The sequence below is a fragment of the Salminus brasiliensis genome, chromosome 16 (assembly GCF_030463535.1).
Source record: "Salminus brasiliensis chromosome 16, fSalBra1.hap2, whole genome shotgun sequence".
Classification (NCBI taxonomy): Eukaryota; Metazoa; Chordata; class Actinopteri; order Characiformes; family Bryconidae; genus Salminus; species Salminus brasiliensis.
The window spans coordinates 19,965,987-19,983,584 of record NC_132893.1 but is presented as its reverse complement, the minus strand read 5'-3'; the positions used below and the strand labels follow the sequence as shown (position 1 = coordinate 19,983,584).

Genomic DNA, 17,598 nt, shown 5'->3' with positions numbered 1-17,598 from the left:
TGAAGCATGGTGGAGGGACAATCATGGTATGAGGCTTCCTGGAGGCCTTGTGATTATTGAGGGAACAATGGATTCAAAAATGTATCCAAACATCTCACAGGAGAATGTATGAGCAGCAGTCCATGGCCTCAAGCTGAAGAGATGTTGGGTAATGCAACAAGACAATGACCCAAAGCACACAAGTAAATCAACTATTTATAATATATAATATATATATATATATAACAATTGTGTTTTGGTAGGGCCAGAGTCAGAGTCCTGACCTTACCCATATTGAGGTGTTGTGACATGACCTAAAAAGGGCTGTGCCTACAAGGCATCCCAGAAATGTTGATGAACTGCAACTCGATGGCAGGGAGGAATGGTCTAAGACATTGATGTAGGCGACTGCTGCCAAAGAGGGTTCTACAGATTATGAATTCATATGAGTTCACTTACTTTTTCTAGCCAGTTTTTTCTAGATCAGTACAACTGAGGCATGTTTAGTTTAGTTAGACTGTATTAGTCTAAAATTGTGACTTAGATAACCGATCAGACCTTATTTTATCAGTAATCATGGTCAAAATGCAAGGTCAGGTAATTATGAAGTGTTTCCTTACTTTCTCTTGCAACTATAGTTTGTAGATTATGGTAGAACACAATAAAGCCATTTAGCACAAAACACAAACACAAATTCCATTATTCAACTTTTCCATTATTAGCACACAGAGCACTGGTATGTACTGTTATTTTTCCCTTACCAAGCTTTCCTTGGTTGCATCCTCAAACATGCGCTCCATGCTTTTCTTCATTGGTTCCTCTCCTTCCACAAACACCTAAAACAGAGAGCAGCAGTGAGGGGACGGCCTTGTTTATCGTCTGATCGGGAAATGTTAGGGAGATGCATGTCTTATTCTTGAAACAGTCCAACTGAATTAAGGCTTAAGGTATTCTTTGTCATTAAACGGTTTGCTCTATTGAAACATTTGGAATACGTAAGGTTTAAACTTTGCAAAAATCAGAAAAAAGACCATCCTTCATTTATCCAACTCGGTTTTGGTTTTATGCGCATTAAAGATAAATGTCACCCGGGACAAAGTGATGACAGTGCTTAGTACGGATGAGTGGGTTTCTAGGCGCTATGTAAGCCTCAGTAAACAGAGCAGCGAGAGTCCCAGAGCAGCCAGATGCTGTTCAGTCCTCTATAAACTTCCAGCGAATGGGATTTTTTACCTAGCAGATGGAAATCTCATGTGGTATGTAGATTCAGTAGCTAAAATTTAATTTCTGATTTAAAGTCATATTTGAATTTACAGTCATTAGAGATGGCCTGCTCATTGGCTCTAACCAAAGCACCATTAACCAAAACACCAGCAAAATACACTAGCCACACTATTAACGCTATGATCTGTTTGCTGACACTGTAATTCTTAAGCCTGACGTTCACACCCGTCATATTGAGTAGCCCCCCCTGGTGCCACCACAACTGATCTGACCAATCGAGGTTCTTGTCAAAGTGGCTTAGATTCTTAGATAGATATATGTATACAATTCTTCACTTTACCACTTTACATGTTGTTACCATGGTGATATGCTATGGCTGATTGGTGGATATCTATATATTTATATGCATCAGAAGGTGAATGGGGAAGCAAACCTGGTTGATGCTGGGTCTGCCTTTGCTCTTCTTCTTTGAGGTAGTGTCCAGACCCCACAGCGACGAGAAGCGGCTCTTGCGCTTGCTGGACGAACGTGACAAGGCCTGTGTCCGTCTCCGGACTCCGCTCTCCATCCTCGCTGCAACCTGCAAAACACAAACACACACACATACACACACATCTGTTATTCTGTACACAGTACAGTATTTGATGTGTAAATCCCTTAATAGCATGTGATGGCTTAAAAGCATTTGACAGGTTTCCCTTGTGGTGCAAGAAGATGACATGAGATGTCAAGAGGGGCCTCAAATGGCTCCAGGCCTGGAGATTAATACATTAATCACAGTCATTAGCACTGACAAACGCTAGCCTAGCCTAGTTAGCCTTAAGTCTCTAAACCATGTTACACAAACATGATGACAAATGCCACCCTTATTTCAACCCTTATTTTAACAACTTTATAGATCACGACCATTTAATGCTCTATATAAAGAGCACCACTGTATGGTCTTAACTCTTAACAACAAAGGTTCCTGAAAGGTTCCTGGCTTAGATGAAGGGTTCTAGGCCAAACCTCACACGTCACCTACAAAAAGGTCAATGTTCTTGTATTTTAGATCACTACACGTCCAAATGTTTGTGGACACCCCTTCTAATGAATGCATTCTGCTACTTTAAGTTGTACCCACTGCTGACACAGATGTGCAAAAGCACTTGTCTTACCAATAGAATAAGACTCCCTGGAACAGATAAACATGAACCTATCGGCACCGTGCATAATGCCAGGCACGGGTTAGAGGGGTATAAAGCCCCCCAGCACTGAGTTGTGGAGCAGTGGAACTGTGTTCTCTGGAATGATGATCATCCAACCTCCTGACCTCACTAACACTCTTGTCACTGATTGCAATCAAATCCTCACAGCAATGCTCAAACATCTAGTAGAAAGCCTTCCCTTGACAGTAGAGACAGTAACTTTAACAAAAGCAGGGTAAACAGTTATTTAATACTCTTGATTTCAGAAGCAACAATGGATGAGCAGGTGTCCCAATACTTTTGTCCATATAGTGTATTTGTGGGGTTTCATGTATCCAAAAGTTATTTCCCAATCTCTTTATTGTGAGGATTCCAACAGGGACCCAATATTCCCAAAGGTGTTTTACTGTGAAGATGATCCTAACTGGTAGAAAGAGAGTTACATGTGATGCTCGTTCGGCCATTTAGGAACCAGCCCAGGCTTTTTTGGTTACTGTGCCTTTAAGGCTGATTGGTTGCCCTGTAGTGTGCCTTGTTCACCGGATACAAACATTATAACTTTATTAACATTTAATCTTAGGTTAAGTTAAAGTTCTGTAGACTGAACAGAGAGATATACCATATGGAAAAGTGTGTTTTTGTGATGTCACAAAAAGTGGGCAGTGGTGGCTCAGCGGTTAGAGCGCCGGGTTATCGATAACAGGGTTGTGGGTTCGATTCCCGGGCTTGGCAAGCTGCCACTGTTGGGCCCTTGAACAAGGCCCTTTACCCTCTCTGCTCCCCGGGCGCTGGAGTTGGCTGCCCACCGCTCTGGGTGTGTGTGTGTACTCACTGCCCCTAGCTCACTAGTGTGTGTGTGTGTTCACTACTACAGATGGGTTAAATGCGGAGGACACATTTCGCTGTACAGTGACAAATACGTGCACCTTTAAATGAGAAATTAAAATGGGCATTTTTGGCTTCCACATGTCGATGCTGTCAATGAAATGGTGAATTTACAGGAGAAGGCAAAACTGTTCTTAGCATTGAAGCGAAGTCAATATAAAATAAGAGATTATTCCAAGCAATTTGGAGCATTTCTATTGGCCTATTCATCCAGAATTACAAGGTTCAAATGATGGAGAAAACTAAAACAGGCAAAAATGGAGATACATGTTTTTCATTGGAAAGCAGTGATATGGACTTTATGAACTATGTTATAACTGCTTTCGACATAGTTAAAGATACCAATTGACGTAGATGAAGATCAAGCACTCGTCATCGCCATTGTACAGCAGAAATGTGGCATTCACCACCGCATTTAATCCATCCATGGCAGTAAACACACACTTCCACACTCACACTAGAGATTAGGGCAGTAAGAACACACACCCAGAGCGGTGGGCGGCTACCTCAGGATATTAGGGGTTAGGTGCCTGGCTTAAGGGTATCTCAGATGTGAATACCTGTCCTGGGGATTGTAGTAGTAATAGGATAGTAATAGGATAGTATAGGATAGAATAGTGATAGTAATAGGATTAAATTTACATGGGTCCAGATTGACAATCTGTGTCCTCATGTGTCCTCCTCTGACAACGGTGGTCCCAAAAATCACATCTCCATGATTTTTTCAGGCAGTGGTCACCTCATTTTTGTTGAAACTGACGTCCTCCAGTGTACCTCTGACCTGTGAATGGAGCGCGACCATATAACCATGTGATGCAGACATTCGGGCACTGCACTCACTCAGTCCTGTGGTGATTCGGTTGCCGTCCGGATGCAAGAGTTTCATCACTAAGTAGACGTGTGAAATATAATTACAGACATCCCCCTGATTCACGAATCCAATCCGAACAGGGCTACTGAAAGGTTCTGTAGAGAACCGAAAGCGGTTCTTCTATGGCACTGCTCCAAACTAATCCACATGGCCTGCTTATTGTAAAGAGCCTAAGCTCTGAGACTAGAGAATATATGTGATCTATGATAGGTGATATATGTAGGCCACAGCATGAAGACACGTACCGCCGCAATGCTATGCCGTCCCTTTACAGCTCAGGCAGACACGGAGAATCAGTCTGGCGTTTCTGGGTTAATTCACATCGGGGCAGAGCGCCGGAGCTAAGAGAAGTCACAGCAAGGCTGTGCTCCTCCAGCACAGATGAGCGTTAAAGTCCCACAGGTCATTAGAGAATCGCTCACGCACTCACTCATAAAACACGATTGCTAAGCTACTACGAGAAAGCGTGCAATCGCTGATGAGCGGAACGCTCTGTAGAGTCCGATCTGCATCAGCAGTGTTTAGTTCATTTACTTTGGGGTTCAGATGGGAGCTGAAGGGCGAGCAAGAGTCAGAAAGAGTGGGGGAGAGAGAGAGATTTATAAACAGGAAGGTAAACTCTTCTACAATGAGGGGACTCTTCTCTCAGTGAGGGAACACAGAGGGAACATTATGTGGGGAAAGGTCCCTACAGTTAAACTCAACACAACAAGCCAATTATAGACTATCCACTGCAGCTCTGCTGATGATGAAACTCTCTCTCTCTCTCTCTCTTTCTCTCTCTCTCTTTCTGTCTGTCTGTCTGTCTTTGTCTATTTCTCTCATTCTGTCTATCTGTCTCTTTCATCTTCTGTCTCTCTTTCTTTCTGTCTGTCTTTCTGTTTCTCTCTTTCGGTCTGTCTTTGTTTCTCTCTGTCTCTCTCTCTCTCTCACTTTCTCTCTTTCTGTCTGTCTGTCTTTGTCGATTTCTCTCATTCTGTTCTTCTGTCTCTTTCCCCTTCTGTCTCTCTCTGTCTCTCTTTCTATTTGTCTGTCTTTCTGTTTCTCTCTCTCTCTGTCCTACTGTATCTGTCTGTCTGTAACTGACTCTTTTTCTGCCTCTGTTTGTCTCCTTCTCCATTTCTCTCTCTCTGTCCTACTGTATCTGTCTGTCTGACTCTTTTTCAGCCTCTGCCTTTCTGTGTGTACCTGTCTCTCTTTCTGTCTGTTTCTCTCAGTGTCTCTTCATCTGCCTCTCTCTCTCTTTCTCTTAGTGTTTTTGTCTCTCTCTCTGTCTCTCTCTCTCAGTCTCTCTCTGTTTGTGCCCCCCGTCACTCTTTTTCTGTCTCTCTTTCTGTCTGTCCATCTTTGTTTCTCTTTGTCTTTCTCCTTCTGTCTCCTTCTCCATTTCGCCTCTGTCTCTCTCTCTAAGTCTCTTTCTGTTTGTGTCCCCCCCACCCCTCTGCCACTCTCTCTGTTTCTCTCTTTCTATCTGTCTGTCTGTCTCTATTTTCCAAGTTCAGGTTAAGCGGTGCTTTATCAGCATGACTGTGATTAGATACACTGTGCCAAAGCGATTAACGCTAAACATGTGACCAGAAATGAGAAAAGATGATATTAATAAAAGCAGAAGAGAACAGAACGAACTCTGTCTGTGAGTTAGTGACTGAGTGATATCCCATAACTCTCTGCTATTTTCCCATGCTGACAGACTGGTGAGAGCAATGTTGATCGACTGGTGGAGCTCCTCTGTTCATGCTCTCCTGCTGTTCTTTTATACAGATTGGGACACACATTCATCACATCACGTCAGTCTGCACATTCCAGAACTGGCTGCAATAACGACAGATGTACAGAGTTTAGTAATTCAGCACTGATGTGCTCACAGCAGAGTGCAGCGCAGAGTACAGCGCAGAGTGCAGCGAGACCGTGTTCATGTCCTGGCCTGGCCACACGCCTCTAGCTGTGTGTACTGAACTGGAGTTTTAAGGGAGAGCACTTGAACGCATGAGTGTGAGAATGTGTGTGTGTGAGATAGGGAATGCATGAATAAAGATACACCATATTGACAAAAGTATTGGGACACATGCTCGTTCATTGTTTCTTCTGAAATTTAAGGGTATTAAAAAGAACGTTTTTTGTTGGAGTAACTGTCTCTACTGTCAAGGTTTTTTTTTTACTAGATTTTAAAGCATTGCTGTGAGGATTTGATTGTAGAATTGACAATAGAAAAATACTTTACAGAGGAGATAAACATGAGCCAGAGCTGTAAGGCAGTGGAACTCTGGAACGATGGTGCTCCGTCCAATACTTTTGTGATGACTTGGGGAGTTGGGGATGACGTGGAGTGATGAGTACTTAAAATTTCACAGCATATTCAATTATTTTAAAGTTGCATAATGGTCCAAGTGTTCAAACCTATAAACTAAAGACTAAGAGTTTGAGTCTCTGCATCTTTTTTCAGAGACTCTGTTGCTTATCTTTTCTGTGGCTGCATTCGGACGTCTTTTCAGCAGGACAAAACTAGAAATGTGTGCAGAATGATAAACACAGCTGATGATGATTCTAAAATGACTGAGAAATCCATCAAGAACGAAGCGATGATAAAACCCAGAATGTACAGTATCCCAGGTAATGAAATCTTAGATCGAAAAATTATTATAAATATGTAATTCCAGCATATGGTTTATAATATAGTAATTTCCCACACAGCACCAGATGTCATTTTTGGGCTAAATCTGGTTGGCCCATCATGGACTTTATTTAGCTAAAAAAGAGATGTCAGAAATTGGGCTGTGTTTGTCGGATTTGGTCCAAATTGAGCCCAAAGTGAATGTGTTTTTTGGGACCGCATATAGCCCTGATATAGCCATGAAAAAAATTTGATAAAAATCTTGTGTAAAAACCCAAACTAATCTTTCTGAACATAATCGCTGCTGTTCAAAAATGTAATATCCCTACGTCGCTTCTAAAGAAAGCAGTGAAGGACTGCCACCCAATGCAGCATGTTTTCTAGACGTAGAGGGACGTCTTTTTCTAGACGTCTTTCCAACGACCTGAAAAAACCACCACTTTTCAAACCAAATCTACGTTAATCAGTAATATTAACCAGCAGCATCTTAATGTGTAAATGTGTGTTTACTCGTACCAGGGCGTGGAAGGACGAGACGGAGAAGATGCCCAGGCGGCCCATGGCCAGTTTGGTGGGGCGGGAGGCGAAGGCCAGCAGGCGTTTGGGATTGGGCAGCTCGCCGCCCTGCAGGCTGGACAGGTAACAACGGAAACGAAACAGGTCCATGTGAAACTGCTCCAGGTTCTGCTCCCACAGGAAGATCTGAGCAAGAGAAAAAATACGGGACAGGTTACAAATCAAAAACGTGTACCTTTTAAAAACCAGCACAACACGGCTATTAGAGTAGCCTGTAAGGCTGAGGAAAACTTGAGTAAGAAATACTACTGTTTACAATTCTGTAAAAATTTCTTTATTATGAACATTTCATTTTTGTTGTAACGTCATTAGCACAGTTATTTTGCAATACATTTACTTACATGCACTGCATGGGCAAAAGTATTGGGACACCTGCTCATTCATTGTTTCTTCCTAAATCAACCCCACTCCATCCCACCTCATGCCCAACTCATCCCAAAGGTACTAAAGCACCACCATTCCAGAGAACACAGTTTCTACTGCTCCACAGCTCAATGCTGGGGGACTTAACACCACTCCAGGCCATGCCTGGTATTAGGAATGGTGCCCATAGGTTCAGAACAGAGAACATTTACATATCATCAGTCTAAAGAAGCCACAGTAAGAAACTAGAAGAGTGTAAGAAAGCTTGCCCAGCTTAAGTGGTTCCCACTCCCAGGCAGTGCTAGGTCACTCGGGTGAAACTGTTTTCAATAGGTGGTTGCTATGGTGTTGCTACATGGTTGCTATGGTATTCCAGGAAGTTTCTATAGTGTAGTTAACTAGTTGGTACAGTGTTGCCGTATTTGGTGTCTATAGTGTAGCTAGGTGGTCTTTATGGTATCCCTGGTGGTTGCTAGGCAGTTACCATGGTAAAACAATCACAAGGTCTTGCGAGAAAGATGGAATTTCATCCATGTTCATGGAATGTTGTGGAAAAATACTATTCGGACAGATCGTGCCTGCATCCATTCCTGTCTATTAAAGCTGAACAACACAGAGGCTGTTGCTCTACAGATGATTCAGCTGTGTAAATGGGTTGGAGAGGGAGCTCTTCAGCTACAGTGGAGTGTTAGTAGGTGTTGTGGACAGGGGCTTTAGTAATGCTGCTTGCTTTGGCAGCGCTGGTTAGTCAGCACACCTCCTCCACAGGCATTATTCTGACTCTATTCAGAGACCATGGAGGAGTTTGCACCTCCAGCTCTGAAACTGCAGAAACAATAGACACACACATCTCTCTTTCTAAGCATGGACACCCACCTCATCTGCACTTCAGTAACATGATTTACAACTATATATTACTATATATAATTGATAGGGATAGAACTATACAATATAATGCATATAAATTGCAAACATTTGCATTTTACTGCTGTATCATGACTAGTCTAGTCTAGTCTACTTGTTGCTAGAGCATTAGATCGGGACACTTTCCAGCCAACCTTACATCAAAATGGAATTTTTTTATCTTATGTCCTTGGTCATATTAAGCACAAGATTCATTGGATCGTGGCACTCAAAATGCAAAATCACAGTTTTTCTGTAATCTTTGGTTAAAGTGCAGTAACTTTTTCTGGCCGTCTGACATTCGACCGACGCAGGTAATCACAAGTGCATCTATTCTAATCTGTAAAATTTCCTAGTAGTATCACAGCCTGTTTTTCTTCCACCTCCCACAACCTCCACCTCGTATTGAGTGAAAACACCAATCAAGAGTTTTGAAACTCTTGCTTTTTACTATCCAATCAAATCTTGATTAAAATCAAGTCCTTCTCACAAGTTATTATTATCGTTTAATTTTTTAATTCAAATAAATGTATTTCTAAGTTTTTTACCCAGTTTCTCTCCAGTATGGATCGCCAATTACCAAGCCCATATGTATTGTCCCCCTTATCACACCCAATCCTACCAACACTAGTGAGAGTGAAGACCAACACACGCCCCCTCCGACACGTGTGCAGCCAGGGAAGCGCTGAGAATCATGTGGGGAGAGAGTGCCATCTACCCACCATGGAGAAAGCGAGGCCAATTGTGCTCTCCCAGGGCCCCGGCTGCCGATGGCTAACAGCATTTGAACCAGCGATCCTCGTCATAGTGACAGCGCCTTATTCCGCTGGACCACTTGGGGCCCCAGGCAGTAAGTGATTCAAAAAAGCCCACTTCCAAAGCCATTCCCCCAAAACATTGTGATTATCGTGCATGGCCTGACTAGACATGACAAAGGGCGTTAACGAGAGACGGTGGTAACAAATGTGAAGATCTCATAGCTATAAATAATAAGCACAATAAGCCAGCTACACAATAAGCAGGCTAGCTAGCTACATCACTTTATTTGTAAAGTGCCCCGATCAAAGCCAGATTAGAATAACATTAAATAAGTACAATCAAAACAGACTTGCTTAAACCTACAATGCAGACATCACTGACTATTTACACACACTAACTTCATACAAGATCAACATGACTAGCTAGCTTACACCTATAGCTTAGCTAACATTAGCATTAGACTACCACATAATGTAGTTATAAGCAACGCTGTTAATAAGCAACGCTGCTACGTTGGCTACAGAATTCAGGCAGTTTTCAGTTTCACAGTTCTATTCATTCTATTTACTCGCAGCTCTCAGTCCACTGTAAACCTACTCAAAAGCTTCTCCCATATAATCAACCATTACCTCTAAACAACAAACCTGCAAATTACTGCGAACACCAAAACAGCTATTAAAAGACCAACACTGAGTCAGGCATTACAATAGGATTCAAGCAATGTATGCCACCTAGAGAGGCCAACAGGCACCACTATAACCACAGTGAGTCCTTGAGACTGCTTTCACAATGAGCTTTGAGTAAACTCAGCAGAAAGCCGAGCCTGAGCAGTGAGCGAAGAACAGTAGCCCGAACACACCTGTGTTTCAGCGAAGCAGCTAACCCACCTGTGTACGCTGTGTACAGCTGCACACATTCAGTGCAGGCAGGATTCTGCCCTCTGGGCATCGAGGCCCACATGCTTCCACTGAGCACAAGGAGCACAGCATTCTTGGAACAGAACGGCAGGCACGGTAGAAAAGCACGGCAGTGGAATGTTAGAAAAAGGCTGAACAGATCATTTGCCTGGAGTGCGTGAAGATATATTTGCACATGTATCATCACATGTCCATAAACCATTTGGGCATATAGTGTGTGTGTGTGTGTGTGTGTGTGGTCTCATGTACTGCCAATCAAAATCATTAAGATCTCCACATCATTCCGGAATAATCCAAGCACCCTTTCCTGAAGATCTGTCTTATCTTCTGGACCCTAGAATCAGTGCTTAGCAACTGCTTAGCTGACAGCAGGTCAAAAGATGTACCTGAGGATCTGTAAGAGTGTGATCCTTTATTCTGGATTCTGTTTAAGCTGAAGGTGGCTTCCTATTTTATTAAATCTGCATCAAAATATCAAACAAAATGTCTATTAAAAGTCCAGTTGCTCAGCGTTCTTCAGGCACTCTGATGTCATTTATTACGAAGATGATAAACAGCATGAAGATAAGGCCTAGACCTAGTTATAGGACACAAAGCCAAAGTCTCTGAACACAGCCCTCTCAATATATCAGGTCAGACATGGTCAGGTACCTGTTCCAGGATGGTCTTCCTCTTCTTGGCATCTGTGACAGCTGAGAGCTGCATGTCTCCCATTTTCTTCATCTTCTCGTCCATGTCAATCTTCTGCTCCAGCTTCTTGATCTCGGAGCGTAGGAAGCGCACAGTGTCCTCGCGGTGGTGCTGCCGGGCCACGGCCGTGGCACAGGCCGAGTGGATGGCCGTGATCCAGTTCTCCAGCTCCGTCTGCCCTGACGTCTGATCACAAACACACAGATATCAACATGTAGACCAGCAAAAAGTAATCATCATATTCATCAGCATGTTCAAAGGACAGCCTTAAAAGGAAATTGCTGTTCACTGGCAAACCAATAGGGGACTGTAATTACAAGCAAACATCAGCTAGATCCTCTCCATCCAAGCTAAAATTCCACAATATTTAAGGCTGTAAACTCATCAGAGTATCCATTATTCTTGTGTGTGCAAGGTGGTCACATCCCATTTTCAATACGACAACATAACAAGGCATTTGATTGACATTCATAGGAGAAACGGTGGAAAGGTAAAGTCAAGTCTGACGTGGTAACCTTTAAAATCGCCCGCTGAATGATACCGATCATCTGCCATATGACAAAATGTCACTGAGGGATGCATGCAGATGCCCTGCATTAGCATGAAGGATATATTTAGGGTTCACAAGAAGCAACTCCTGAAAATGCAGGCCTTTCCTCCATCCAACATAACTGATCAAATGGTGAAATTAGAAAAATCGCTGCCTTATTTGTACAAATCTGAAGCATTAGACAGGTAATTGAAGGTGGCAATGTTAGCAAAACAGGCTAAAAGAGCAAATTTCAGAGGGTAATGAATTCGGTCCACTGCTGCAACAATTCCAGCCTGAAACACACTACAAACACACACATACACATGCGCATACACACTGTGTGATATGCTGTTATTAACAGAGTGTTGGAGTCTTGCTGGCTAGTCGAGTGTTTCAGTAGATTGAGGGTAATGGTCTATTTTAGACGCTCATCTTAAGTGTAGTTTTCAGTCATAAAATAGTCACATAAATGACTCCCACGGTTCTCACCCACGAGCTAGTACTTCTTCCATCAGGGTGAAGGTTAGAATGTGATTCTTCTGAGTAACATGATGCAACCAACCATCTATCTTTTCAAACAGCTGGTAGCGCACATCATTAGACATGGGAATGAGCTTGGAGAAGCACGTTGCCCACCCAGAGACAGTAGCTTTGTGGACATAAGGGCCAGCACTTAGACAGTTGCTCCACTTATATACTGTAGAGGTTGTTAAAGAGTGGTGCAGCAGGCACAGGCTATTTGTTATTGATCCAAACTATATTTGGTCCAAAAATATCTTCATCTAACATCTGAATTTAACAATGTTAAACACACTCAAGTATTTCTATTAAAATTCATTTGAAGCAGTGTGTATTGCTGCACCCCAATATATAACACTCCGCTGGTATCAGAACACACTCACCTGGAACAGGAAGGCATCTCCCAGAGAGTTACTGAGGCAGAACACAAAGTCCTTCTTGGGGTGTTCAGGAACAGCCTGGACGATGCTGTTCTCAGCCCACACTGCATGTTTAGGAATGCTGTTGTGATCGATCCCTGAGCGCCCATCGGTCTCGTAGAAGAACAGCGTGCATCCTGGAAGGGGTAGATGAGAAGGGATGAGATGAGAGAGATTATACGGATGTTTCGAATAATCAGCATGCGAGGCTAATAATAATGAAAAGAAGAAGCGAGGAAGATGAGGACGGAAACAGTTCCCAGGACCATGCTGATCAATGCCACGGCCAATTGACTCCTTTAATTGTTGAGTAATTGTGCAATTTTTTAAAGGAGCATTTTGATAATGTTTCCAAACCTCTGCCTAACCATTAAATATGGTGCAAACAAAGTCAATCAGAGTGATGTGTTCTGAAGTGCTTTATGTTCTAGAGAAATTGACCAGATTGTTTATAGTGGTGGTGACAGGAGCCAGGAGTGTGATGCGTTTAATGCCTCTTAAAAACTACATAGCCAAAAAAAAAGTTCTTTCATGAAATGTTTTAATATGCCTGACGCCTGCAGCATTGTTTTACATTCACATTTGGGCCTAAAGTGTATTTTGAAAGGTGCTCTAGAGTGGACAATGATTTACCTTGACATAGCTGAATAGCAGGGCATAACCAAAACAGGGCTGTAAAACGAGCCAATTCCAAAAGCCCAAAATTGCATCCATCAAGCCCATTTGAATAAGCCTTTCTCGAGGCTAAACGAACAGCTACTTTGGGAGAATATGGAAGCGAGACTCTAAATAAAAAAGGCTAAACGCTAATGCTAGGCCGACTCGAGCAGTCTCCATTACGAATACCTGTGCTCAAAAGCAGCGGGCTGTGTTGCGACATTCAAAAGCTGGGGAAGTGGCTAGAAAACCTGAGAGCTAACGCTGGGCCAACCTGAGAATGAAAACGGGCCGACCGGGTTCTTGGCGAGCAGGCGCTAGGCTTAAAGCTCTTCTCGCTAGCTACCAGCACAACATGCAGAGAGGACACAGAGAGGACACAGAGAGGACAGCAACACTATTGTTCTGATTGGTTCTGATCACCATCACTATGAAGACATCAGAGACAGCATGCCTCCTTACAATGAACCATCACACGCCAAACCTCTATGAATGATTCTTTACATGGACAAATTGGTGGAAATCCCCTTGAATGATTATCAATGTAAAAGTCTGTGTACTGTGAGATGATCCCAGACTTCAACCAGACATTAGCTTATCACTGTATCTGCCATTAGAAGACAGGGAGAGACTGACTGGTTAGACCTTCAAGTCACATTTGTTTGCTAGCTGTAATCCACAGACAGGCATCTCAGGCAGTTGGAACCATTAAAATTCAAGGGCAGGGTGGGGCAGCCTTCACAGAGGCCAGAACAGATTTGCAAGGAGTCCTGAATAAATAAATGGGAATCTAAAGGGAAACAAGCGTGGAGATTTATCTCCACCCTCCCGTGGCAGTGAGAAAATGAGGGTCTCTCTTTGGGATGAGGAGTGTGGGAGGGTGACGATGATTTGATTTGAGGCAGCCAGGTTGAGTCGAATTACCTTAAACAGACAGCACAAGGTCTTGGGGAAGCACTTTGGAATAATTTGATTATATTTCTTCTGCAAAGGACAGGAAAGGATGTCATTGGTGCTATTTTTGGCGCTCTTTTTTTTTTGTTGCAGGGATAATGAATGAGATGTAATCAGAATGGACTTGAGTGTGAAATTAGATTTTGATCGAATCGAGTTAGGAGGAAGATACAAGCATCAAACATCCAGATCAAAAGCTTTGGGGGGGAAGGAATGAGTTTAGGAGTGTTGATGCGATTAGCCAGTAAATTTTTTATTTTTTTAAATCAAACAAAATACAGGTGGGTAGGTGCATTCATGTCTTTTTTGACCTGAGGGGAATATGACAAAAGCGCGGTGGAATGCTTTTGTGGCAGCAGTTGCTGACCCTGGTTAAGAGTGCATGCCCCACGAAGGGGACAAAGGTTCTTTGAAGAACTGGTCTGACCCTACATGTCTTAGTGAATAGAATTAGGAGGACACAGGGGTAGTCTTTTGAAGCGCAAGATCCGGGTGGTATCATGGGTATTCAGGGGAAAAAAAGGAAAAAGAAAAACGCTTGGGGCATAACAGGCCAACTCAGTCTGAGCTTCAAGAAGTCACCAAGGACATGGTGATCCATTCAGGTGATCCATTCATCATGATCAGAGGTTAGAAGATAGGCCTAACCTTTTCAACCCTTCGAATCCCATTCACGATATTATTGTGAAACTTTATATGAATTATTGCTGGTTCATAGATCTATGATATTGTCTTAAAATGTAAAAATATTAAAAAATAAATAAAGGCAGAAACGTGTAATACGCACATAAATGCAAAGTATTTGACAATAACGGTCATGTCTGTTAAATGTACAGCAAAACTCTAGATATCTAAGGGTTACCAAGTACCTAAACTATTAAACTGAGCAGTTAACTGAGCAGGGCATTAAAAATGTGTAGGGATAAGCTGTAGCTCTACCCACAACTTAAACGGGCAATCATGTGGTATGTAAATTAAAGGGAAATTCCTTAAAATTCTCTGTCCTAAAAATATTTCTGTCTGAATAAATAAAGTTATTCACTGGTTCCCTGTGAAATGCTTCTAGAGAAACTCTCCAACTCAGAATTAGTCACTTCTAACAGGAACCAGTCATCTGAAGAGTTAAGTGCCTCTAAAGGCTCATTCACATCTAGCTATTACATGGAATACACTGCCTAATGCCGTAAATGCAGTTTTATGATACTCCTGGGAGATAAGGGTTTGGCCTAAGATATAGCTTTACAACATATTTAGGCCGAAGAAGAACATGCAGGGTGTTTGAAGGGTACACAGTCCTCAAAGAAACACATATCCTATACAATCATCAATATTACATATAAACCTCAGAACACATGAACACACTAACATGGTTGGTTCTGATCAGCACTACTGCAAAGAAATCCACTGTATTTTTCTTTACATTCCGCGCTGAACTTACTGACTTAGAGCTAATGGCTCACAGTGTTAAAAATAAAGCTTCCCTCAAAGGATCTTGGCTCAGATGTGCAGTGCTACGTATAGAACATTTATCTCATGCTGAGGTTCTTGAATCTTTAAATATTAAATGACCTCTATACAAGGTAAAGATTTTATCCTCATTAAAAATTTGTTTTATATTTGTTTAAACTAAGAACAATTTCGGAACCACATGTAGACAAAAGTATTTGGACACCTGCTCATTCATTGGTTCTTCTGAAATAAAAATCAAGGGTATTACCAAAAAAAGTTCATCCTGCTTTTGTTAAAGTAACTTTCTATACTGTGCAGGAATGGCTTTCTACTTAGTTTTGGAGCATGGCTGTAAGGATTTGATTGCATTTCTGTGACAAGGGTGTGGTGAGGTCAGGATGTTGGATGATCATCAGCTCACCTCATCCCCAATGTATCCCAACTAAGTATTGGATGGGGCACCATTAGTCCCAAGAACACAGTTCCACTGCTCCACAGCTCAATGCACCAAGGCACCAGACATGTTCATGTTTGTCTGCTCCAGAGATTTCTATTCTATTGGCAGTACTTCTCCACAGGGCTTAGACAAGCTGTGTGTGTGTGTGTGCATTTGCACATCTGTGTCAGCAATGGGTGCAACTTAAAATAGCCTCACCTTTCAGCGATACCCAGTAGCGCTTCCACTTGCGCCTGGTTGCTGGCTCCACCTTCTTGTTCTTCTTATGCACCAAGAAGTTCTTGACAGCCAGCGCGCCGGCCTTGCGCACCGTGCCTTGCGCCATGTTGAGCAGAGCATCCGACTGGTAGGCAGAGCTCATGGTGCCGCTGCTCCTCTCATCACTCACAGCTGACCCCGCCTCCTCCTCGCGTGTCTGCCGTGAGTTCAGCTCCAGCTCCTGCCGGAAGTTCTCGTACACACCCTGGTCTCGGCCGGACCGCTCTGCACCTCCTCCGCCACTGCTGCTGCCGCTGTCGCTACCAGCAAACACGCTGCCACTGGCCGCTGAGTAGACAGAGAATGAGGCGGACATGGCCTTGCAGTGCCGGGACTGGGGCTCTGCCTCGGCTGCCACGCCGTCTATGCCGCTATCACCGTATTCGCTTCCCTCGCCAGCTGTGATGTCCTACACAGAGGGTCAAATACAGTAAAGTTACCTTGGGTAATGGATGGTCATTTTCTTAGGTACTCCAAAGCTGTGTTCAAAACCGTGCCATATTCACTATATCGGGCATTTTTATAGGGTCCATAACTTAGGGATGCCTTATTATTCATGTGAAATCACTTGCAATTGGGTCGCATAAACAATCTGGACATCGGCCTACCTCAAACCGAACAACACAATGAATTATGGGTATTCCATGTGCGGTAGTGAACATTGTACATTTGTAATGCATTTCAGGATTGTTACATAGCACTGAAAATTCTGCACTATGTTCCGGACACAGCGGCAGAATGGCGAAACCCCTAAATAGGGCATTGTTTCGGACACACCTCAAGACTTCCCCAGCTCTCAGGAGAATCCCAGCTGCCATGTTGAAGGGCTTTCAGGTTTTTAAAAGAAGCAAGGAAAGTTTCTATTGGGATTGGACTTCAGAAAAGAGTTATGCTCACTGTGATTGAGGAAAATAAGAAGGTGCACAAGTGTAACCTGAATCAACAACTAACAGTGAATGTGAACGCAAGCCGGAGTTAGAATCCCAAGGAAATTTACCTTCACAAGATCCAGGACGTACAATATCCAGGACATTACAGTGAGGGAAGTGGAGAAATTTCTGGGAAGTGCAAGGATGTTTAGATCACAGCTAGCAAAATGGAACATTTCTGTACCTCCAAGAGAGTAAAAACATTGTATATTAGGATGGAGAAGTCTACTTTACTCAATTTTGGAATTGAATCCAGTTTCCAGCTTTGATCATCTATCATCTCAAATGGTAACAAGGCCGTTTAATGTAATGCTCGCTCAACCATCTGACAACGATCCTTGTGCTAAAGGCTTTTGGGGAACCCAGCCTAGAGCAATGTACCTTAAGAAATGAATACAATGGACTCAGATACTCAGTTAAGTGACTTTACCAGCCCATGATGAAGTCAAAATCAGTGCA

General features: G+C 42.9%; 1 protein-coding gene across 4 annotated transcripts in view; it reads right to left on the bottom strand.

Annotated features, from left to right (window-relative positions):
• tiam1a (TIAM Rac1 associated GEF 1a) overlaps positions 1-17,598 on the bottom strand; it is a 98,950-nt gene that overhangs the window by 41,972 nt on the left and 39,380 nt on the right. For all 4 annotated transcript variants that reach the window (XM_072658620.1, XM_072658624.1, XM_072658621.1 and 1 more), the window contains 6 exons: positions 16,151-16,619; positions 12,400-12,572; positions 10,927-11,151; positions 7,274-7,459; positions 1,637-1,783; positions 741-815 (listed from right to left, as the gene is read on the bottom strand). In XM_072658620.1, the coding sequence (XP_072514721.1) occupies positions 741-815; positions 1,637-1,783; positions 7,274-7,459; positions 10,927-11,151; positions 12,400-12,572; positions 16,151-16,619 (1,275 nt within the window). The remainder of the gene's footprint in view (positions 1-740; positions 816-1,636; positions 1,784-7,273; positions 7,460-10,926; positions 11,152-12,399; positions 12,573-16,150; positions 16,620-17,598) is intronic.